This window comes from Hydractinia symbiolongicarpus, chromosome 7 (genome assembly GCF_029227915.1).
Source record: "Hydractinia symbiolongicarpus strain clone_291-10 chromosome 7, HSymV2.1, whole genome shotgun sequence".
Taxonomy (NCBI): domain Eukaryota; kingdom Metazoa; phylum Cnidaria; class Hydrozoa; order Anthoathecata; family Hydractiniidae; genus Hydractinia; species Hydractinia symbiolongicarpus.
Window position 1 is genome coordinate 20459853 of NC_079881.1, and position 26566 is coordinate 20486418.

The 26566-nt window shown below is 33.1% G+C and overlaps 2 protein-coding genes across 2 annotated transcripts; one reads left to right on the forward strand and one right to left on the reverse strand.

Moving 5' to 3' along the window:
• The first annotated feature begins 17500 nt into the window (after positions 1–17500).
• On the forward strand, positions 17501–22454 carry LOC130649257 (transmembrane protein 272-like). Its single transcript, XM_057455511.1, has 5 exons — positions 17501–17954; positions 19648–19693; positions 19907–20020; positions 20252–20311; positions 21973–22454. The coding sequence occupies exons 1-5, from the start codon at positions 17868–17870 to the stop codon at positions 22359–22361; spliced, it is 696 nt and encodes a 231-aa protein (XP_057311494.1). The 5' UTR covers positions 17501–17867; the 3' UTR covers positions 22362–22454.
• On the reverse strand, positions 21849–25288 carry LOC130649259 (uncharacterized). The gene is made up of 3 exons (XM_057455512.1): positions 23585–25288; positions 23270–23411; positions 21849–22842 (listed from the first exon to the last, which is right to left on the reverse strand). Exons 1-3 carry the CDS (start codon positions 23696–23698, stop codon positions 22433–22435), a joined length of 666 nt encoding a protein of 221 aa, XP_057311495.1. The 5' UTR covers positions 23699–25288; the 3' UTR covers positions 21849–22432.
• Positions 25289–26566: the final 1278 nt, after the last annotated feature.

Genomic DNA, 26566 nt, shown 5'->3' on the forward strand with positions numbered 1-26566 from the left:
TTTGTTTCACTTACAATGACGAAAAAGTCATTTTTACAATGAATTTTGTCAAAAAAAAAATACAATTTATTTGATTGGCTATTGGAGTAAGGTTAGCATACTAATTTATTTAAGCCAAGATATTTGCCACAGGAAGTTGTAAGTGCCTATATCTTATGAGGTATGATATAACTGTCAATCCAAAGGCAGGATCACCATAGCATGTTCATTTTGTAGAAGGACATGCAGATTAGGTGGAGCTTTCCAGTTTGAATATGCGACATTTAAGGTGTATTGCAGAAAAGTCGAAAATAAAGAGTTGTTTAGTTCTGGCACCCGTGCATTCGCTTTTATTGGCTAAAGAGAACTATTTAAGAAATGCACATGTGCAGTCAACGTTGTCAATAATTAGTTTGTTTCGTCCTAACCAACAAACAACGGAGGGACGGCTTCACGCTAATCGAAACAGACCATAATGCGAAACGAACAAAAGATCCCGTAGAAAAAGATTCCTTAACCTGTGAGTATTTGCAGCAGCGCTCTGGAACAGATAGGATATATTTCTTTCCATAAGGACATTCATAGCATTTATCATGTTGTTTGGCTTTCATAGCAATGCATTTGATAAAAAGCGTACCCCTTCAAAGAAGGTTTGACAAAACACTTCCCAGTTTCAACAATTGTCCCAAATAGAGTCGGTGTATTTTATATAAAGTAAATTGATCGTTAGTTTATCTTGAAATTCGCAAATTCAAATTCGTTTTCTTTAAGTCATATAAAACCCTGTTACAATAATTACTGACTATCCCAGGCAAAATATCACCCGAGGTTAAAGTTCGGTGCAATGACTCAGAAGACAGTACTGAAAAATGTTTATCCGTCGAATAGAACTTTATGCAAGGTTTTTCTTGACATAATGTTACTCGCAGTTGTTAGTATTTAATCTTGTTGACAGTGTGCTAAGCCTACGTCATGTCTTCCGCATCTTCTTCCTGATAACCAAGCCGTACTGTAAATAAGATGTCTCAATCGCTTTCATTTCAAATTTCTTATTTTTTTAAGTATTATCTATATACAAGTTTATGATAGACTAGTTATTTAAACTCGTGGAAAAATCCACTTAAATAATTGTGCTTCAAAAATGTTTGTTAGAATTTTATTAAGAAGGCTGAAAAACGTTTGAACAAAAAAGCCTGGAGGAATCCACTTAAGAACGTTTAAAATTTCTTCTTAGTTTTATGTCACAAAGTGATTTCCTGTCAATTTTAATAAAAAAAAGTATGAACAATGAATTAAAGCTTTTGAGCAAAAACAACGTTAATTGGTTGTGACTTATCTGCACAATAATTTATAACAAAGTACTCGTCACGGTAAATTATATTAGTATTCAATGAAATTCTTAGCTAATAAAATCATTCTGTTTTCTCACATGATTTGTTTTAGACAAATACAAATGTAATTAAAAAGTTCTTAAAATACAGAACATTTTTTTAGGAGATATACTATAACCGCTTTTTAAGAAAATTGTAAAAAATATAATCCACTTTGCCTGTTGCAAACACACAGACAGACACATTCTTCGCATTATTATATAGATATATAATCACTATTTTTAAATAAACAAAGATATATGAGATTAATATTATTTTAACGCAAACTAATATGTCTGGGCGAGTCAACAAATGAAATATAATATATAAAATATAATTTATAATAACAAAATATTTAAATATATGTGAAAGAATTAGTCAAAAGAAATTGAAACCATCGAAAAGCTTGGCCTAACATCATTTAATTCTTATGTTCACTTCTTTTTTGAAATACTTTAAATATATTTTAATTATCTCTGTTAAATGCACTGAGATTTTCAGTTTGTCATGGTTAAGAAAAAGTTCATGGTTGACTGGGAAGAACCAATGGTTTCTTTGTGTCCATATACTTCAAGATGGCGGTACGGAGCTTGTGACGTAGCTTCTTTATGTCTAAAAAAATATTTTTTATCATTAGTTTTATCATTATTTCAGGAACATTCCCTGAGTAAATATTATCCTAAACAACTGTCTTTTCCTAATACTTCTATCATGATACCATCGTATAAGGCAATGTATAACAATTTGGTTGGTTGCTAGGGTTACTCGTTGCTAGGTAAAATGAAGACTGGTTTTTGTAACTTCGTGCTGGTTATAAAAGGCAAGAAAGAGGTGTGGCTTTAAATGAACTGTCGTGTTTCTTTTCTCAACCCTAAACGCTCTGTGTTCAATTTCTCTAAATAACTTTTATTGTTTTGTTATGTTATGTTTTAGATACCATTCTTCACACAAGTTCAAACATAAACTATTATTTCGAGAAATAGGCAGCGTTGATATTGTGGAAGATCGTGCCACGAGATTGCTTACATCATAGCGCGCAATATCTGGTACTTTCTGGTACCATAACAACTTTGTTTAAAATTTAAATATGGTAGCATGAAATATAAGCAAACACGTAAACACAGAAGTAAATATTGCCTACTGTACAAAAGTTTAAATTGTAATTATCAGTGAATGAAAATATGCAAATATTGACATTATATTCGATTACTCTTTGACTTATTACGAGTTCCTGAATGACATGCTTTTTTTAAAAAATTTTAGAATTTTGATATTTTTGACGTTAAGATCATAGTCAGGATCATTGAATTTGCGTGTGCAAACATTCAACATAAACGTGGTTTGGTGGTAACGCCACGGTCAACGTCACAGTCAACGTCACGATCAACGTCACGGTCAACGTCACGGTCAAAGTTTTCTAAATTTTTAACTTGTACTAGTAAGTTTCTTCAATAAGTAGAAAATTAAATTAAATTAAAAAACAGATTGTTATTTTGCTGTATGAATCTAAAGATTTCACATTTTATAAAGTTTCAGGTGAAGATTTCAAAAATCACATTTATTTTGTTGACAAAGTTAAGAAATAGCAGTGGTACATCAAGGAAAATTAATTCGGGAAAGTTTTATTTAAAACAATTCTGTTCAGTTCTATCGTTCTGTCGCTTAATCGCGATCCCGATTTGCATTACTAACCACTAAGCGCGTTGAATTAATTGGTGTTAACTCTTGAAGATTGCAAACCGCGTTAAATTAATTACGTAAGTGTTTTCACTTGTTTTACTGCGTTAATTTCATTGACAGTTTTTTTTGGAGGATCCTAATTTTTCAAAACTTTATTTTTCTTTAACAAGTTGCTCATACAAAATATTTAAAAACCTAAAGATATGTTAAGCAACTTTCATCTGGCTATATATATCAAGAATTTTAAACAAAATGCTAAGATTCGTTCTTGGCATTTAAGTTGAAGGATTTCCTTAGGTAGATAGAAATATTTTGGAAGTATTTCAAGCTTCTGTCTACAGAAAATATATGTTATGACTATTTTGTTCGTTTTAAGACATTCTAAGTTTGATTCAATTTAAGAAAGCCTATCAAAATATAGGGAAAGGGTGGTGCGCTGCCAAGGTTACTCCTCATACAACACCGTTGGGTCCGCTTCATAACTATTTGTTGCTTAATTTAATTACGCATTTTTTATTACAATGCTATGATAGGTACCACAAAAGAACTGGTGCTGTAGTTTCACATAAACTCAGTCTTTAAACAATATTTCGAATTTTTTTTATTAGCACCTAAAAATCAAATCTGATATTCTACCCGAATGACGATGACGACAATAAGATCCTGTTTAATGTAATTCTCATGGCACTAAATACAATTGCTTTTTGCTTCTTGTTCCGTTTTTTTTATTTCGATAATCATAATTGTTAGCATTCCAAGTGATTGATTAACTACGTTGGAATAAATTTTTGTCGTGCTTCTTTTTTATATTTTTAACGTTAATTTTCTAACCTGCATAATAGAGGGTTTAATAGAAGTATTTAAATGTGCGGTGCCCCATGGAATTTAATCCCAATAATAACATATATATGTCAATTATACAAGGCACATCTCCATTTAAGAATACATTGATATAAAACTCAATTGGAAATAACAGGTCGACATGCTTGTTTTTTCCATTTTCTATCAAGGATTTCCCGCCCAATGATGTTACTATAGTAAAAGGGAATCGATCTAAATGTACTTTTATTACTATTTAAAAGGAGATATTCGACAATTAAGCTTCAACAGTGTTAATTGGTTCAATAAATGCATAGGGAATGTTCCTAAGCGACAGCAAGTTGAAAGGTTTGTTACCGAATAAAGGAGACTATATCCAACAATCTAATATGTTTGATTTTGTACCCTCTTGATATTTTTGATTTTGTACCCTCTGGGGATGTTTGAATTTGTCTGTAATTTAAATTGCTAGTTCTTTTTTTTTGATTAACTATTTTGCTATCTGTCTTTTTACTTGGATGTAACAAAGCTCTCTTAAATAAACATTTTACTCAGACGTTTAAAAATTCGCTAGGATTTGAAGTATATAATTTGCATCTTACCATCTTTATATCTCCGTCTGTCTTTCTTTAAAACAGCAGTTTCTTTATCGTCCAAGCATCCATTCCATCTTCTTCTCACACATCTACGAGGAATGGTGAATGTCATTTCTATGCCACAAAATATAAATAAAATACAAAAAATCATCGAGCTAAGTGTACTAGCTTTCATCTTTAAACAAACAGTTTGGCCTTCTCTTTTCACAATGAGTTCTTTTAATTAAGTTAACCGCTAACTTGGAGAACGTTTTCTATAATTATTTTGCATAATGGCAATAGGAATAAAGCGGAACTTGTAAAAGCCCTTCAACTCAACTGAACCTTTAGATGTTCAAATTTACAACGTTATAAAATGTTGGATTATGCATGTTTAAAAAGAAAAAATAATCTCTATGCACAGTGATTTATTAATTCTAACTTTTATATATTGTACATGCATTAAAAATCATTTATTGAACAGCTGGTTATCACAATTATGTTTGAAATGTGCAAGCGTATATGAAACGATTTCCCAGGCTAATTAATTAAAAAATGTCAGGTGACATAGTTTGAACTGATTAGAGCGATTACAAAGTTTTTGCTTTCCTCTGGAGATGTCAATATGGTAAATTTTAACATCCAAACTTTTCTATCACTGTCGGTATCTGTATAATATCTGTAGTATTAAACCTATACAGGACTGGGACAGAGTTGAGGTTTTAAAACAGCCCCCACTCTGAAATTTTAAAGTTTATGGGTTGTTTTTTCATGATTTCCAACGTATTTTATTCAAAATGTCACCTGGCGTTGTACGTTTTGATCCCTACAACTAAAACAACAGAGCGCAAGAATATCTAAAAATAAACGTGCGATAATACAAACAGGGATAGCATGGTTGAAACAAACACGTGAAAGCTTTCTGCCGGAAACTTTCAATCGCGGCGTTCCAATATTTCATACATAAATACGCATTTATTTAGGTTTGGTGTTAAGCCATAAGTGAATGTGTTACCTTCCGTTGAATGACAGGTTGAGTGCTTTAGTGCAGGTAACACGAATCACACATCCAGGTACAGATTTTAGTAAAAGCATACTGTGTGTCGCAAGTGAAGCCCTTACAGCAATAAAGTCTTTTGGATGTAATGCGTTTTTAAAAATTTCTCTGGAATGGATAAAACATTTGGTCTGAAACGTAGAGCATGTATTATCAGGACCCTGTCTGACTTGTTTCAATCACAGGAATTGCTATTAATGTTTTCCGCGCATGTATCTGTCAAAATTAATATGCTGTCAGAAATTGCTAACCAACGTACTCTAAAATGCATAAATTCAGAAACTGAGGTCAAAAACGTTTTTGCTCTATTTTACTAAATCGGTCAAAACCATAACATGCCAAGTTTTAAGTCATTGTTTCTATTTTTAGGGTATCTTTAAAACTTTTACCTTTAGCGAACACGTATTTAAACCGACAACATCGAAGTTGCTCCTGGGAATAATACACAAGCCCGATATTCCCCGGGACTGTGTGGGACAAAGGGTTCTGGGTGAAAGTTAGTGTACATAAACCTCCAACGCCTTAAGCTAGTTTTTTATCTCAAGCTGCAAAAATTTGTTTTTATTTTATTTCTCAAATTCATTTAAGTTATAAGTTTGCCGTGGATTACGAAATTGTTAATAGAGTGAATGTTGATAAGTTGAAGATATTCATGTGGTTTAAAGGTTTAAGGGTAAACAGCTGAATTGGTAGCTAGATTTTTTGCTGCTGTTAAGATGTTTCACTTGTTAAGACAGATAGGATGTGGAATGTTAACCTCTGAAAGAATATCAAGCTAAACTCCTACATAATTAGGTACTGATCCCAATTCTGTTTGGATTTGTAAAATTGATGGTTTTACTCATTAGCCTCAGATTTTAATCCTAACGACTTTAGCAGTAGGCATGTGAGCGATTATAAGAACTCAAAAGCGTACATTTATTTTAATAGGATAGGGGATGGCTTGAAGATGTTGGTAAGCCACGTCGTTAATTTATCAAGCAGATTGTAGACAGTCTGAGAGTATAAATAACACACCACATAAACTTTGGATATGTGTCAAGAAAAGCACTAAAAAAATTATTTCAGCCTACTGCATGCATGCTTGGCATTTCGAGGACATTTAATCAAAACATAGCCATTTTTGTTGCGTATTGAGGCAGCTGTCAGCCTGGGCTTCAATGTACAGCAAATTAATCTAACGTTTATCATTGTTAATCAAATAGTCACCTGCTCCTGCTGTCCAAAAGCTTCTTTGAAAGTGAAATGTCCTTTAATTGTAATTTTTTGACAACCGAACATCCAAGATTCTCCTTCCCTTACTTAACCAAAGTTCATGGGGAGTTAAAGCTTAAAGAATCAGATAGATAATTCAGTCAACCTCAAATGCAAATGGGTGTTACAGGTTATAAACTCTGTTATTTTTATATCTGGACACCGCATGAATACGTTTTGCTTATATTCCTGTGGTCTAATGTCTAAAGTAATTTCATAGGTGATCCAGGTTCAAACACTGGCAGGATTTTTAAATATTCTTTTACAACATTTACATCGAATTCAAAATTAAACAACTTGTCAAATTTTCGTTTATTATTAAAACATTTGACAACAAGACATTGTAATGGACCAATATTAAATGCAACCACAAAATAATCTAAATTGTGTACACGAAAACCCCTTTTTTACGACACGAATGCCTGTTTAACCCTTCTATTGCACATCAAAACAAATTTTTGTGTACACTAACTCTGCTCTGGATCCCTGACTGCGTATTAAATTCAAAATGGGGCGCGAAAGTTGCATTGGTGTATTGGTTTGGGAGTTAGTTTGAAAAATTTAACAAGTTTACCGCCTTGTACTGACATTAAAGACCTAGGGATAGCGTTTTTTTGTAAATATATTGATGGGTAATATCAGTATTTCTATCAGACAAAATGCATAAAATAAGGAAGGAAGGTAGCTTAAGATTACTATAAAAGCTAAATAGGCACAGCCCACAGTTTTTGTTAAGTCAAAATCAGGTTGGTTAAGATAACAGAAAAATAAATAATCCTGACTAGGATAAAAGGTTTTAATAAAAAACTGAATAATAAACCTAGTTAGATAGTTAAAATGCTTCCTCAAAATCTACCTTTCTAGCCAAAAACTTAAAATTCGTTTGTTAAAGATGGCTAAAAAACGCGTTAAAATGTTAATCTTAACCTATAAAAACATATAAGACTTGAATATTTCCACAAAACAAACCATTTCGAAGGAAAAGAGGTTCAAAGCGGACCTTTCAAAATGGCTAGATACATCGTCTTAGTAGAACCTGCTAAAAACAGCCGGTAAATCTCAGTCAGCTAAACTGGGTTTACCCTGGCGAATTGGGGAAACTTACTAAATTTGATAAATTTTCTTTATGCTGAGATTTCTCCGCTTATAAGTAATAGAACTCTATTTTAACGGAACCAGAAAATGTCCTTACTTTTTCACGTTGGGAAATCGAAGTTGCAGCAATGTCGAAATAACAATGTCGGTCTACATCGAAAAACTATCTTATATAATAAAACGGAGTGTTGCAATTTATACATTATTTTGATCAGCGTTTCACTCTCTACAGATTATAGACAACAAATGACTAAATTTCACCAATTTTCTTTTTGTATATGCACTTCTGACGTCAGCAAAAATCTATAGCAACCTATTTTTCCATTGTTCTTCTGCCTTAGTGGATTTTTCCACGGGCTTTATCGACTAGTCTCTTATAATAATACAGAGACTGTGTCGTTTTGTAACAGGCAAAGTGGATATCGTCATTTTCCTTTGATGTTGCCGAAAAATACATGGCTATTATGTTAAATTTTCTGACGTTGCGGCGCGACGTCAATATCACTAATTTAAAGTCAATATCCCGCATTAAATTAATGAAGCCATTCCATTGCATCTATAATTTTGAGGTCAAATAACATGGAAACGAGGTGGTCATGTCAATGATTTTTAACCGCGTGGGTAAATAGGGACCACCTAGGACCAATTTGGGTAATTTCCACGTGCTTTATCGACTAGTCTATATTATAATACACGTATGCGTCTGTCTGTCACGCAAAGAGGTACTGCGAGTGGCTAGACGCACGCAAAATGATATAAAAAGAACAGGCGAACCCGTGATTTTTCCACGGGATACCGACTAGTTCATAACAATTTTTTTTGTCATCGTCGAACGACGTTGTTGCAATGTTTGTGGGTGAGTTGGTTGAGAATAGAAGCTTAAAGTTCTGCCGAATGTGAGCACAATTTTTCACAATGCGCATAACAATTCTCTTTGGGAAGACTTGATTTATACATTTATATTTATAAGATGTCGGATAAGGAACCAGCATCGGAAAAATTATTAGGTGAAGAAGCAGCCACAAATCCATCTGTTGACAATGATAAAGAAGACGCGGTAAGACTTCCGTCAAATTTCAATTTTTTACTGTTTTTACCCACCTTGAGTTTTACAACAGTGAAAAATGAATAATAAAAATTAGTATTTATGTTCCTTATAAGATCACCAATTGTAATTTCGCCCTGAGTGTCTACCATTGTCGTTTGAAAGCAGTCGACTAATGCTCTCTTCGCAGTAAATTTCTGCATATAAGACATCTTGGCACAGATTTTTATGGCTACTTTATATCATGAGGTTTTTTATGATTGAATTATATCATGCTCAAAATGATACGTAGTTTAAATTGTATATTTACAGAATGTATAAATAGAAAGTTGTACTCATTCAAATGGAACGATTTTACATTTCGACACTGTTTTAAAGAACTGAATTTATTCATGTGAAAAAGGTTGTTTGCAATTTCTTTCTTTTGAGAATTTGAGCATTATTTTTAACCACGTTTTAAATGCTTAAATGTTAGAACATTCCCAGAATTTTTTTGAAGCCATAAGGGGTCAGAATAGACTTTTACCGGTCCCTTAGTCCCCCTGGGGTTTCTTTACCTTAACTCGTAACAATTATAACATCAATAATAAGGGCTTTTTACCTTTTTTACGTAAGAGAGATTTTAAGCACTTGTTGGCCTTGCATTGAAATATGATTTACTGTGACGCTGTACAATATAGGGTTCGGCGCACGTTTCACACAGGCCTCAGTGGTAGATTTTAAAACAACATAAATCACATCATTTCAAAAAAGAGACGTACTAACCGATAATATAGGATAAAAAACGAGATACAAAATCAGCTAATGTGGTAAAACCGAACCTTGCTTTATTTACTTATTGCATACCAGCTACCGGGATAAAAAAATTAGACAAGTAAAATGCACATTACATTTTGTTAAGCTAATCTTTAAACGGCTGATTGTAAACCGAATAAGAATTTTTGTATACATTGGCAGGTTTTTGTAATATTACAATGAAATTGTTCTAATCAGCTAATCTCTGTTGTACATAACTGCAACGCAAGTTTGCTTAAAAGCTAAAAATGTAAGGCATTTTAACAAGGCGCGTGAAAAGACGGCAGTAGTTTATTTCTATATCCTTTAATAGAGTTTATTTTTCCAGAAAAAAATTCCATTGCAACATGACCAAATTTACTTTTATAAACTTATAACCCACAGGTTAAGATCTAAGTAAGTGGGTCGAAGATAAAGGGTGGTGAAAAAAGACCTACCCAGAAAGATAGATACATATGCATATTCTACATGGTTAGCCTTGCAAATATCGAGGAATATAACCTCTCTATTATTTCCAGGAAGGGCCATACATAGATGGGGAGTCCTAAAGTATTCAATGCTTATTTTGGGCAACGCAGAGCCAGTTAGAGTCTGCGCTCTACCAGACAACTCCGTGCCACATCCAACGGCCCACACAGTGTGCCATCTCCCATATTCTCTCAAAAACTAACAAAGATGGTAGCATAAGTTTTCATGTATAGTAGCATAATTAATTCTCCCATAATATCAACAAAAATTTGAAATGTTGCAATACAGACGTACCACAAGGCTTTAAATGCATTCAACATGTTTTGTAACTATACAATAGTATACGAAAATGTTTTAAAACTACATTAAGTATTTTTAATTTGTTATTAGCTACTCGTTGCTAGGCAAGCAAAAAAATGAGCGCGGGTTTAAGCTTGCAGTTGCAGGTCGCGTCCCTGATTTAGGTAGACTGATATTTTCGCAGTTTTCGATACGTTGTCTATGGTGAAATAAAAAGCAAAAATACATTTTTTCCCAAAATAACTCAAAGCTAAAACTCTAACAGAATTGAATTCACTTAAATGATATGCCGTGGTTATCTCTATTACGTAGGGTGCATTCGCAAAAGAAAAACAAAAGAATATGTCGGACAAAAAAAATCTAAAATCTAAAAAATTTAACTTATTTCATTATGGTTTGATACTTGAATTTTCCTCGGTAAATTGTGTTTTTTGGTTAGTATTTCTTTACACCACAGTAAGGATGCTAAGGTTTTATTATTTACCTTTTACAATCATTAGATGTTATGTGTAGTTAAATCTGTAGTTAAATGATTGGAACACCGTCAAATGAAACCCAAAATTGCTTAATTGGAGTTCAATTTTTTAGGAAAATACAGAAAATGCTGAATATAAAAGCAGTGAAAATATGGCAGGTATAAGCTTATTCGTTTTTAATTAAAGGATAAAAGTTTTCTAATTTAATAAAAAAAAGAAAAATTTTCATCTCCATATTAACATAAGTACAAATTAACATAAGTACAAATTAACATAAGTACAAATTTTTTAACTTTTATTTGCTGCTAATTCTGTTTCTGGTAAGACAATAAGTAAGACAATAAGTTCAAGGTTGGAAATAGTTCAGTTTTTGTCAAGATTAATCTTTAGATGCCAATCCACCTAGTTATGATGGTCTATTTGGAAAATACCGTCAATTACGTGATCATCACTCTGACAGAGTTGAATCTATCTGCGGCTTCGTGGTGTTGTTTGCTGCTACTAGTAAGTTTTCTATTACTGTCAACTCACCAATCAGGTCTAACTTTTCCTGTAAAGACTTTAACGTATTCCGCAGTATTTCCGCATCCATGCATCCATAGATGCATTTTAGTGTTTGTAGTCAATAGTTAGGTATTGCGTTGCATGCATTTTACTTCTTGTAATTCTTTGTATCAATGTTCATTTTCTTCTTATTTTTTACAACAAAAGTAAACAATTTACGTTGAAACTGTTTAGGTTATTAAAAATCTTGCTAATGGCTGAATGTCTATTAAATAAAGGATACATGTAAAGTTTCATCCCTTCCAATAATTCCTAATCTGATATTGCTCACATTTGTGATGCCCCACCCTCTGGAGATACTGAAAAATCATCATCCATCATCATTATCTTGATACTTTTTTGTACAATTATGCTGCACATATACGACTTTTAGATGTTGACATACTTTTTGCTTTTTTATGATAGCTGCTATCTTTGTCTGTCTTGGCTTGATGATAATACTTCCAATATCTTCCATTGTCTTAGGTAAGTCAATGACTACATGTATGAGAAAATTACAGTGTGGCTAGCAAGACCCGTCTAATAATAATTATTATTGAAATTTGTGTACTCAGGATAGTCCCTTCAGTTCCTATTGGCACTGCTGTCAACGATGGCCCTAGTACATTTAAAGCTTCTATTTAAAACAGATAAGCCGTGCAATTACAGCAATCGTTCAATTAGACAATTGCCAAAGACATTAATCCTATTTGCATGCTAAATGCTAAGCAAAAAGGATAGATTTACATTTTTTATAGTCTCTAGAACGACTCACTCGGGGTTTAAACCCAAGAACTACTGCACAGGAAGCGAACGCTCTACCACTATGCTACCAGTCAGTCGGTTTTGTTTAAAAGTTGTTAACACACAGCAAAGATTTTTTTGTATTTTGATTTTTGATGAACGTAAAAAGGGAAGGCTTTTGACGCAATGTTTTTATAAGCACAACAAAATTTTAGTTGATGGTCAGTGTTTCGCAAGTTATATTATAAATGCTCACCTGTTGCTTACTTCTTGTTCATCTACTTCATTCACTCACTAGCTTGCCTTAATTGAAATCAAAAGTCCATTTTGATCACTTTTCATCATATAAAATTTTAGAAGAACTAAATCGCGGAAAATTTTTCTGGTATTAAATTTCTGCAGATTTTCATTTTTATTATTTCTTTTAATAACTTTAAACTGGCTGCTGCATAAAAATTTCAGCCTTATGTTAGATATTAACATCAATTTTTATCAGTAAATTCACTTTTCGGAATAAGAGGTTTACTTAAAATTAATAGAAAACTGCAGTGATATAAAATTATATATACAACGTTTTCTCCTTTAATATTAGCTACTTTAGTTACAGTTTTTATTTCAGGCATTATTTATCGTCATCACTGTCCGATTAATGTTAACATTCCCATATATTTGATTGTATTTGGAACAGTTGGTCTTGTTGTCTACATCTTAGAATTATTTTTAAAAAAACCGTCGTCAAGTGTGTCGTCATGTGTAGGAGTGCTGCTACGTGCCTGTCTGCAATGCTTTCTGTTCGGATGGTTTATTGCTGGCAGCGTCTGGATATATTTCGCATATAAACCAGAATATGTGGATAAAAATAGTGCCAGATATTGCCATATCATTTTATACCTGTTCGCATTTTGGACGACTACAGCTGTATGGATCGCACTTAGTGGGGAATTTTGCTGGCTGTGTTTATGTTTGTGCTGCATATCGATGTTTGATTGAGAAATGTAATCTTTTTACCTAGTGGTTAATTGACTTTGCTACTTTTTTTACACGTATCATATCAGGGTGGCAAAAACATTGTCAGAAATAATTAACTTTGATCCTTTTCCAAAATTTTTTAATTCCACAACCACAGTCAAGTGTTACACTCACGAATGAAATCAACACAATGACCAAAACCAGAAAGAGTAGTAAAATAAACAACCACGTAGTAAATGCAACTTAATATATCGCTTCATGATTGCATTTCCTCCAGTTTTTGGCCACCATATGACTTCCGTAAATTGCGGAAAACATAATGATTTATATAATTATTGAAACGAGAAAGTAACGGCATGGTTGCTGTTTTTTCTTGATAAAGTAACCAAGAGAAAATAGCAGTCTCCCTCTGGCGTGTCATTGTTGCTGTAAGTCAAATACGCGATGTATGGAATCATTAATATTGCATGTCAACCAATAATAATTAAAAATCTAGGTACTTCTCTTGCACCAGGAAAATCTTTAAGCTACATGGAACCCATGAAAAAAGTCCAAATAATTACAGAGGCAAAAAATTAAATTTACATGACGTCAACAATTGCCTGTTTATACTACGCTTGTTACCGGAAATTGTTAAGCCGTTCTTTCCATTGGGTTGACTGGTTGGGTAAACACTGGTTATATTATGTATATAAGAGAACAGAGTTGGAAGAATGTGTAATGACGCTGTCAATCCGTTTATATTCGACAAAATTGTTTTTATAAATTCATTAACCCTTTGACTCCATTGTGTAGAACCTAAAATGGTGATTAAAATAATGAAGCAAAGGATGAGTTTTTTTAACAAAGTTGCAAGTATAATAGAAATTCGAAAGTATAAAACAACATCGCTCAGAATGAGGACATAAACGACAACGACAACGATAACGACAATAACAGCTATAGAAAAATATTACATAAAAATCGCTTTGATTTTCTTGGGTGTTGAATTAATAAGCACCAAGTTTTCCAATTTCTTCAGAAGTAGAGAATCATTTTGACTTGACAATTTGTGTTTATAAGCCACCATTTCGGAATGGTAACAATATTACATTGATTGCAAATGTTGCAAACATACTTGAACTTTTTATAACATATAAATTTTTATTTTGTTTTCAGAACATGGCCATTATGAACATGATATAATGGTCATGTTTTGAAAACATAGAGTTTAATTTTAAAATAAAGCAGTTTTCTTCACCGTGCGTTGTTCTTGTTTAAACAACGAAAGGATATATGTCCATTAAAATAGTAAGAGTAATTTCTCTGGTTAGTGGTGAAGAGAATAAGACTTCAAGTGTTTCTCAACCAAAAGGAAGTAAGAAAAAATATTTTTGTAACAAGAACTATGCCACTTCAGTTTTTTATAAGAACAAAACATTTAGTTATGGAAGATATCGTATTTTTATAACGCAAAAACAAAACACCAAACAAAAAGATCAATCTAAACAAGTGTTTAGGCTGTGCATTATGGGAAATTAGCAATTAGCAATAAATTAAAATTGTTAATTCTTTACTTAAATCAACACTTTTTGCTGTGACGTCACAATACGGCACAGCCATGTAACGTCACAAATACGGCACGGACACCAACCAGGAACACCAAACTAGAATATCAATCTAAACAGGTGTTTAGCCTGTGCAGTATGGGCAATTAACAATGAATTAACATTGTTAATTATTTACTCACATCAGCACTTTTGGTGTGACATCATAAAGACGGCACAGACACCAACAGGAGTTGTAATGGAAAAGAAAACATTATTACAAGGTAAAAAAAATGTAATGTGTTTTTATTAATTTCTATTAGCAGTTCTTTAAATTAATTAAATTCCCATGTTTCTAAAGTAAGCTTTTTATTAACATTTCTCGTCTTTAGCAACTAGTTTTATTAACTTAGCATAAAACTTAAATATTTAAACGAGCTTTTTATGATACACCACAAAAACCAAACAGATATTTTTATAAAGAAAAATATTATCTCGTTTTGTTGTTACACGAAAGATGCCTACCAGAACATGCTACACAGACATAACCGTCTAGTTTTACATTTCCGAGGGAAGCTTAGCCTCACACACCTAACGCTCCACCAAATGTGCTCAGAATTTTTTTTATCATCATGAACAATGGTAAATGTTTAACCAGCAATGATAATCGATTATTTAATAGCTGTAATTAAATGATTAGCAAAGGGTAAACTAATGAAGAGAATGGCTGAATTATATCTTGAAGTTCTCGAGATAGTCAACTTTTTCTTATTCTTGAAATTCTTTACTAACGGAAAGTTCTTGCAGCGCGTTGCCTTGTGGTTATGGAGTTCGCTTCGTAATCAAAAGGTCCGTGGTTCGTTCCACAGCGTGGGCATGTTTAGTAAGTGTCTTTACTACAGCTAACCCATGCCATGTGAGGGAAATTGGGTAGGTATTGCCGGTCTATACTTAATGTATACATACCGAACACAGGACTCACATTGATAATAGTGTTTCAAACACTAGAGTGGCTATATCCTGTATAAATATTCGGAATAATAATAACAATAATTGTTTGGTTATTTCACATGGTGCGATTTGAGAGCAAAGCATGATGCTTGAAAATGGTGTTTAATAAGTTCAAAAACCTTCTCATGTGTTCATGAAGACTATGTGCGCTTTGATGCACAGATTTTTCTTGCACTATATTAACAACAAGTTTGTAACACATATGCAGTAAAAAGTCTGGAGGCACTAAAAATATTTGTGTTTTTTTTTTTGTTTAAAAAAAAAGTCAAGGCTAACCCACTTTAAAAGGTCAAAAATAAAGTTTGGAATAGTTATGAAAGCCAATCAAATTCAGCTCGAATTCTTTAATGATCGTTAAAATTTTTGCAACAAGCATTATTCGCTAACTTTGCTGAAAGTGGGGAAAACTTAGAACAATATAATAATCCCATGACATTGAACTAACGCCTAGTAAAGTAATTCTCTAAACGCAGCTAAAGAGTTTGATGTACAAGTTTTTTTATTCTCTACAGCGACATTTAATCTAGTGGAAGCGCTATGACGTCACATAATCAAGTAACTTTGAGTTACTACCCTCCTTTTTAAACACAAGGGGAAATTTTTATTTTATTTTACTTACTAAAAAAAATTAATTACTACATCATAAATATGCATCTTAAATAGTTGAAACACATTATTAAATCTTGAGAAACTCAGGACGATCCTTTTTTACACTCAGAAACTGAATCAATCAAATATAAAAGCTTACGCCTGTTTATGTAAGCAAATCTATTTCCTAATTCGGCAACAGTTACTTAAAGTAGATTAAAGATTTCAACCTTAAGGATACGAAGTTGCTAAGCGTAATATAAAATTGTCAAGATTGCACCCATGAATGTGTAATATGCATCCAATCCGGAGTTAAAACAGCATAATATCATAGTTTACAGGATTTAGGTGTTTTTAAGGAAACCATTCAACCATTAACGTTTTTTCAATGGAAGTCCTAGCGTGAAAAATGCCTTTTTGAATCTTTAGGTCTTCCAAAAGCTTCAAAAAGATGCGATTTTACATCTGAATACAATCCGATTATGTTGCATTGCGTGCGGATGAAAATTGCATCTTGATGCAGGGTAAAATGATGGGTTTTATTTCTAGTAATGCGACTAAATTCGTCAAAGAAAATGCTGCAAGAAATCAAACGATTTGATTCTTATACCATTTTTTTTAAATGTTGTGGACAACATGCAGCAAGATTTCTGGTTATTGCATCGTCTTCCATCGTTTACAACATCTTTTCTTTGCTGCATGATGATAATCTACCAATCAGAATACGCTATTTTCTCCAAATATTTTTTTAATATTGCTGAATGATTAAAACAGAAAGTTCATAGTACCAGAATTGTTGTTGTTGTTGTGTGGAAGAAAAGTTGAAAATGAACGAGCAAGAAAAACAAGAACTGATAAACTCATATCGAGAAAATCAATTACTGTGGAAAAATGACGAGCCAGATCACAACAATAAACAGAAAAGGTCAGCAGTAAAAGACAGTTATATTCTTAGCTTGATGGAAAGCATACAATGGAAGTATTTGAAAACACTTTGCACTCTCTTCGTACGCGCATGGGCAGAGGGATCAAAAAGAAGAATGGAAGTGACTCACCTAAGGAATTTTTGAAGAGGTTATATTTTTGAAAGAGAAATTTCTACGCCGAAAAAAATTTTGAAGCATCAAATATTGACACAGTGAATAACTACTATCAGTTAAATCCTACGTTGTGGAATCAATGGTGTTCTACGAGATGCGCGTCTTCATAAATGTGTAGAAGAATTAGATGACAGATGCAGCGCGGATAAAATTAAACAACATTGAAACAACTTGGTGACAATCTACAAAAGAAAGCATATGAAGCAAGAAGCGTCAAAATCTAGTGGATCTGGAACAAGGAATGTGTATGTTTTTAGTTGGGAGTATTTCAACAACATGACCTTTATTACAGCAATATGTACGGTCGACAAGTTGTTCAAGCGTTACTGCAACGAAAGACGTTGCTACAACGCTTGTGGGTGAGTTGCTTGAGAATGGCAGCTTAAAACTCTGCCGAATATGAGCATATTTGTTCACAATGCTCATAAAACTTTCATTTGGGAAGACTTGATTTAAATATTTTTATTTCTAAGATGTCGGATAAGGATGCTGCATCGGAAAAATTATTAGGTGAAGAAGAAGCCACAAATCCATCTGTTGACAATGATAACGAAGACCCGGTAGGATTTTAGTTTAATCTTAATTTTTTACTGTTGTTACTTACCTTGCGTTTTACCACAAAGAGAAATGAATAAAAGAAATCAGTATTTATGTTCGTTACAAGGTCAGCAAGTAAGAAGCAAAACAAGCATTCTGCCCTGAGTTTTCAGTATTGGCGTTTGAAAGAAGGCTCTGCCCGGTAAATTTGTGCAGATAAAACATCTTAGTACAAATTTTAATGGCTAAATTTTTTCATACGAGTTTTTGTGAATGAATTCCATCATGCTCAAAGTGAGACGTAGTTTAAATTGTATATTTTTAGAATGCATAAATAGAAAGTTTCACTCATTCAAACAGTACAATTTTAGGTTTCGACGTTCTTCAAAGAATTACATTCATTCATGTTTTTACCTTTTTTACATAAAGGAGACTGCAGTTCCTCGTTGACCTTGCGTTGCGATATGAGTTACTGTGTTGCTGTACAAAATGGAGGAGTTCGGCACGTTTTGATTAAAAGAAAAAGAAATGGCGGAAATTGATTGCATCATGAATAAATTTACTTTTATAAATTTATAACCTTCATTTAAGACCTCTGAGCGGGTCGAAGATGAACGGTGGGGTGGTAAAAAAGACCTACCTAGGCAGATAGGTAGATGTGCATATTTTACATGGCTAACCTTAAAAATATCTAGCTAGGGATATGCCCTATCTATTATTGATAGGAAGTGCCATGGCATAGAGCATTTAATGCTCATTTGGAGCTACACAAAGGCAAGTCCACTAGACAGCTCCGTAATACATCCAACGACATGCACAGTGTGCCATCTCCCCAATTTCTCTAACATGGTTTGGGTTAAGCCGGGGTTATGGCTACATTTACTCGCCCATATTAAATGGGCGCAAAGTGGTATCGAACCCCGGTCTTCCTACAAAGTGCCACAATTATAACTACTAAACTACGCCACTGTTTCTTCTAAACAGCTGTCCTATCTTAAAAAGTGGCTACCTAGGAGATATAGTAATTCATCAAAAACTTACAAAGATGGCAGCATAATTTTTTATGTTTGGTCGCATAATTAATTCTCACATACTCTCAACAAAGATTTGAAAAGTTGCAATACAGACGTCCCACAAGGCTTTAAATGCATTCAACATGTTTTGTAACTATACAATTGTATACGACAATGTTTTAAAACTACATTAAATATTTTTAATTGGTTCTTATCTTCTCGTTGCTAGGCAAGCAGAAAAACGTGCGCGGGTTTAAGCGTCCAGGGTGCGTCCAGGTCGCGTCCCTGATTTAAGTGGAATGATGTTTTCGCAATCTACTTTATGAGAACTGATACGTTTTTTATGGTGAAAGAAAAAGGCAAAAATACAATTTTCTTCTCAAAATAACTCAAAGCCAAAACTCTAACAGAATTGATTCCAGTTAAACCATATGGCGTATAAATCTCTATGACGTAGGGTACATTCGCAAAAGAAACAAAACGAATATGTCGGACAGAACAAATCCACTAACTTATTTCAACATGGCTACGATACTTAAATTCTTCTCGGAAAGTCGTATCTTTGGGTTAGTATGCTCAGGTTTCATTGTTTACCTTTTAAAAATCGTCCAGATGGTTTGTGTAGTTAAATCTGCAATTAAGTCTCAGTAGGAACACCGTTAAATTGAACCCAGAATTGTTTAAGTGAAGTTTAATTTTTTAGGAAAATAGAGAAAATCCTGAAAACAAAAGCACTGAAAATGTGGCAGGTATGAGCTCATTCGTCTTGTAATCAAGGAATAAAAGTTTTCTAATTTATTAAAAGAAAGAAAAATTCCATCTCCATATTACGATAAAACTATAAATTGTTTTTGATATTTTATTTGCTTCAACTGGAATGTCAGCAGAGAATTCTGTTTCTGGTAAGACAATTAAACTTTAAAGTTGAATAGAGTTGTGTTATTGTCAAGTTAACTCTTTAGATGCCAGTCCACCTAGTTATGACAGTCTCTTTGGGAAGTACCGTCGATTACATGATGATTGCCCTGGAAGAGCTGAATTCATCAAAACTGTCGTGGAGTCGTTTGTTACAAGTGGTGGGTTTTTTATTACACTCAACTTTAAGGTCATGTTGTCACCAATAAGGTCTAACTACTTTTTGTAAAAACTCATTTTAACGTATTCCTCACATTTGTGATGTGTGGCCCATTTTCTAGAGATTCTGAAAAAATCATGATCACCCGAAGGATCTTGGTACTTGTTGTAACAGCATGTTGCACCTATACGACTTACAGATGTTGACATATTTTTTCCCTTTTTTATGATAGCTGCTTTTCTTATCTGCTTTGGCTTGATGATGATACTTCCAATATCTTCCATTGTTTTAGGTAAGTCACTAACTAAACGTATGAGAAAATGGCAGTGCAAAACCCTGTCTAATAATGGAAAAGGCATTTTAAGACAAAACCATCAAAAATTGCTTAGACGCGAAGGTTGAAATTTTTTTGTGCGTACAAGCTATCCAAACACAACAAAAAATTTGTGTTTGATATTTCGAAGAACGTAAAAAGGGAGGGCTTTTCACGCATACAGACGGTGCTAATGTTTTTTATAAACCCCACAAAATTTTAATAGAAGTCCAATGTTATAATTCACAAGCTCGACTGTAGCTTACTTTTTATTTATCTAGTTGGGAAGGCCAAATTCACTTGTTTGCTTGCGAATCTGTGGTGCTGCTAATCGAAATCGAAATCACATTTTATTCATATAATTTTAGAATAAGCAAATCACGGAAAACGTTTCTGGTATTAAATTTCTGCAGATTTTCATGTTTTATTATTTCTTTTAATAACTTTAAACTGGCTGATGCATACAAATTTTAGCCTTATGTTAGATATCAACATCAATTTTTATCAATAAATGCATTTTCGGAATTCGTCGCGTAGATTTTAACGACATGTTTTGTTACCATTTTAGAAAAAAAAATGTGGAAAAACAGCCGTTTTTCTTACAGTAGAACTATGTAAAACTATATGGTGCACGACACAAAAAAAATGAGCTATCAAATAAAAATACCCTATTTTGACAAATTGACCTCCTAAAAAAATATTTAACCACAAAAAATGCGTTTGACAGCCGTTGAACATTATAATACTATCTTTTGGGAAGTGGAAACACCAAAAATTAAGAAAAAAATAGAGAAACCTTACCCCTGGCAAATTCATTTCCAAGTTGATACACTTCGCAACTTTTTTAAGTAATCAATCAAGTAAATGGAGAATTTCCAAGATAAAAAACGTTGTATTTTTAAGTCGTTATCTTGCAAGACCTATCTTCTTTCTATTAAGTTAAAATTCCAATGTTGATATTTTTTGTTTCTTACGAGAGATGAACCAGATTGCATTCTCATGGCAGACATAGGCATCCAAAAATCTTGTTTTATACTTCTGTTTTGTTTCATACTACGATTATCTACGAATTTCACATTAACAAAGTTATGTTTTCACAGAAGATGATAAGGAAGCAGAGGGTTCATTGCTGCTTTTTTTTAAAAAGATCAGAGTTTTTCAGATTTACACACCCCTGGAACTTAATTAGGATTGTCGCAATGATGCCCGACTAGATAAACTTAAAACATAGTCTTCCAGCCTTGTACAATTAACACAAACAAACAGACTGGTTACTAACTTGCTCATGAAAATTTCCTCCTCGGCGCGAACTTTTAAGGCTCGGGTTTAAAAAAGAAGTGGCCTCAATTGTGAAGAACAGAAAGCGCTAGAAACCTTAACAGCGACAATGCGGCTTATTTTATATCGAAAGCGTAACACATAGTTATATTCCATTATTTTAACGAATCAAAATAGCGCGTATATGCCGTCAGGGGCTTAGGGTATAAATAAACGCGGAAAAAACGAGAGCTCCCTGTGAAAATATTCTACGCCACGTAGAGGTTTACTAAAAACTAATAGAACACTGTGAAGATAAACAATTATATATACAATGTTTTTTCCTTTATTATAAGCTATTTTAATTATTGTTGTTATTTCAGGTGTTATTCATCGTCACCACTGTCCAATTGATGTTAACATTCCCATATATCTGATCGTGTCCGGAACAGTTGGTCTTGTTGTCCACATTTTGGAACTATTTACAAAAATAAAAAATAAAGACACATCGTCAAATGTGTCGTCACCTGTACGAATGCTACGTGGTTGTCTGCAATGCTTTCTTTTTGGATGGTTTATTGGTGGCAACGTGTGGGTATATTCCGCATATAAACCAGAATATGTGGATCAAACTAGTGACAGATATTGCCATGTCGTTTTATACCTGTTCGCATTTTGGACAACTACAGCTGTATGGATTGCACTTTGTTGCGTATGTTGCTGCTTGTGTTTTTGTTTGTGTTGCACAATGATGTTTGATCGAGAATTGTAAACTTTTTACCTAGGAGTTAATCAACTTTGCTACTTTTTTACACGTATCATAACAGGGTGGCAAAAACATTGTCAAAAATAATTAACTTTGATCCTTTTCCACAATTTTTCAATTCCACAACCACAGTCGAGTGTTACACAGACAAATGAAATCAACACAATAACCAAAACCAGAGAGAGTAGTAAAATAAACAACCATGTAATAAATGCAACATAATATATTGCTTCGTGATTGCATTTCCTCCAGTTTTTGGCCACCATATAACTTCCGTAAATTGCAGGAAACGTAATAATAAATATCGTTATTGAAACGAGAAAGGGTAAAATTACCAAGAGAAAACAACAATCGCCCTCTGGCGTGTCTCCGTTGCTATAAGTTAAATAGGTGATGTATGGAATCGTCAATATTGCATGGCAACCAATAATAATTAAAAATATTGGTACTTCCTTTGCACCAGGGCAGTCTTTAAGGTACATGGAACCTAAGGATAAAAAGAATTTTAACACTAACAACAAAAACTAGTTAAAGACCCCTGGAAAAGCTCAATTAATTACAGAGGCAAACAGATATAGGGATATGTTTACATGACGTCACCAATGGTCTGTTTATACTAGAGTTGTTTCCGAAAATTGCTAAGCCGTTCTTTTTATTGCGTAGACTTGAAACACTGGTTATATTATGTATATGACATAACAGGGTTAGAAGAATGTGTAATGACGTTGTCAGCTCGTTCATATGCAAAAATCTTTTTTTACAAAGTTAAAAACCCTTTGACTTCATTGTGTAGAGCATGAATGTATCCAATGCCGCATAATTTGTAAAATAAGACACATTTTACATCGACTAAACAATCACACTTTTACTTCTTTAAATTGTACTAAAATGTATAGAGTATTTTAGATGTTTACCTGAAGCAATCAATGCAATAGATAATGTAAAAAGAATTACTATTCCTAAGTATAAGGATATCCTTTTGATAGTGAATCTTTTACGTGTTGGTTTGGTCTCCGTGTCAGCTGTATAAATGACACAGATTCCAGATGTCTTTGCCTAGATGGAAAGGGCAATAGAAGTTCGTAAATATAAAACAAAATCAACGATAACGACAATTCAACGACAACGACAACGAAAATTCAACGACAACGACAACGACAACGACAATTCAACGACAACGACAACAACGACAATTCAACGACAACGACAGCTATAGAAAATAATATTACATAAAAATCTCCTTCATTGTCTTGGGCAATAAATTTGTAAACACCAACTTTTCCAGTTTCTTCAGACGTAAAAATTACATCATTTCTGCTTGACAATTTGTTTTCATAAGCCATCGCTTTGTATTAGTAGCAATATTAACTTGATTGCAGACGTTGTAAACATACACGAACTTTTTATAACATATAATTTTGTATTTGTGTTCAGCACATGACCATTATTAACATGATATAATATTGATCTCTCGAAATATAAATAATATAATCCTTAAAAACATAGAGTTTAATTTCACAATGAAGTAACCTTCTCTACTGTACAATAAACAAATACAAAAAAGTCCATTAAAAAAGCAAGAGTAATTCCTCTGGTTAGTGGTGAAGATAACAATTATTTGCTTTTTTAAGTGTTCCTCAAGAAAAGAGAAGTAAGAAAAAATGTTTGTAGTAACAGGAACTATGCCACTTTGAATTCAAAATAAGTTTTTGCCAAGTAGGACACGTTATTTTTATAAAAACAAAGCATTTGTCTATAAAGAGTATGGCAACTTCATAATGCAAAAATAAAACACCAAACTAGTATGTCAATCAGCATAGGCTGTGCAGATGCAGAGAGAAGAGGGTGGGGTTTGTTTGTTTGTTTAACTAAAGTTTTGCTTACAAAACTTGACACGAATGAAGTGTGGGAAATTTGCAATGAATTATCATTGTTAATTATTTGCTCACATCAGCACTTTTGCTGTGACGTCCACACAGACAACACAGGCACCAACCAGACATAGTAATGAAAAAGAAAATATTATTAAAAGATAAAAAGATAAAAAAAGAGATAAAACAAGATAAAATAAATGTGATGTGTTTTTATTAATTACTATAAGCGGCTCTTCTTGATCATCATATAAAATTCCAATGTTTCTTCACAACTCTCCTCTTTAGCAACAAGTTCTATTAATATTATAGCGTACAAGGTAAATATTTAAACGCAATTTTAATGACATACCACTAAAGCCGAACTGATATTCTCATAAAGAAAAATATTATCTCGTTTCGTTGTTACACGAAACACGGATACTAAAACATGCAACACATACATAACAATCTAGTTTCAAACTTCCTAGAGTAGCTTAGCCACCAACAGTCACCTCCTCACTCTCCACCAAACGTGCTCAGAACATTTTTAATCATCACGCCCAATGTTAAATTTTCAACCAGCGAAGGAGAGTGACTGAAAAATAAACGATATTTTAAAAGGGACAATTAAAGGATTAACCGAGGGTGAGCAAATGAAAAGAATGGCTGAAGGATATCTTGAAGTTCACAAAATAGCTAATTTCTTGAAATCCTTCACTAACAAAAAATTATTTGGTTAGTTCACGAAATGTGCGATGTGAAAGCAAAGCATCGAGACTAAGAATGATATTAATTAACCGTAACAACTTTCAATAGCCTTAATATCTTCTCTTGTGTCCATTTAAATGTTCGTGACTATCCGTGCTTTGATGCACGATTCCCTCCTGCACATTATCAACATCAAGTTGGCAATCATATATGCAGTATTTTTTAAAAAACATTTTTCAGCTTAGTCTATTCTAAAAGGACGAAAGTAAATATTAAAATAGTTCTGAGAGCTAATTAAATTCAGCTACTTTTCTTTAATCATCGTTTAAATTTGCGCGAGGAAAACTAGTCCCTAGTTTGGCTAAGGGCTTTTAATCGCATAACATTGAAATAACGCAGTAGTAACTTTTACTGTCTCTTTAAACACGAGGAGAAAATGATTATTTTATTTTTCTCGCTCAACAAAATTATTTCAGACTCATGACGCGAAATCAAATTAACAAGCTGTACGCCTGTTTATATAAGCAACTCTATTTTTTACTTCGGCATTGATTACTAAAGGCAAATTTTAGATTTCAGCTTCAAATATGCTAAGTTGCTAAGATTTTCAAGATTGTAGTCATGGAGGTGTAGTTCAGTTTTTACTATTATTTCATTAAGAAGGCTGAAAAAGTTGTTTTAAACGAAATACCGCGGAGGAGTATTTAAATTTATTTTATTTTATCACAAAATAAATTGGTGTCAACTTCATTAAAAAGACACATTCTGTGTGTCTCTTTAATGAATTTAGGAAATTTTTTATCCAGCTATTTGGTCTTTTTAATAAAACTGGATATTAGATCATTGTTTGTTTGTCGACAATGTAGCTAGTTAACTCGCTATATTGAAAAAACCACCAGACAGAATGAATAAGAGTCGAGACAGGATGATTGCCAGGACGGGACATTTGCTGGGATCCCACCTTCATAAATAATTCAACTAAAAATCACTTTGTTTTTATATCGATATTAGTTGTCCCGGGACAACTAAACTATTAGCTATATTGTGGTTCTCGAAAGGCAACGGCCAGATTAAAAAAATTCTGTTGAATCTATCCACACACCTGTGAATACAAAAAACAGACCAACAGACAAACAGACCAGTATGTCCTTCTTTTGATTCTATTTTATCGTTGACTGTCCACGCCTTGAGGGTCAATTTAATTAATATTTCCGACGTACATCTTGTTTTGACACACGCGTCCCGCCTCTCTTGTAAGCAACTCCTCAGTTTAAGCGGGGCAAAATTTTTGGCCGACAAAAATTGTCGATGTAAGCACAAAGTGATTAACATAATTATTGATGATTCATCCCGCAAACACCCCTTTCCAGAAAATATTCCGCTTTGTCTGTTATATATTAATAAAATTAAACGCTGCAGAAGTATACGTACAAACACGTCAGCATGCATATACATATTATTCGTTGCTTTCTCCGATTTGGTATTGTCTTTCTTGAAATGACCTTTTCCAGTTGGATAATCAGGCTATTTATCGCATTTATTCATGCCGGAAAATATGTTTAGCTAATATCTTTTACTTAACTATAAAAATTTGAACAGAAAATTCGCTCTTTAAGCAGATGATGGTGTTTTGGAGAAATTTCAAGCACC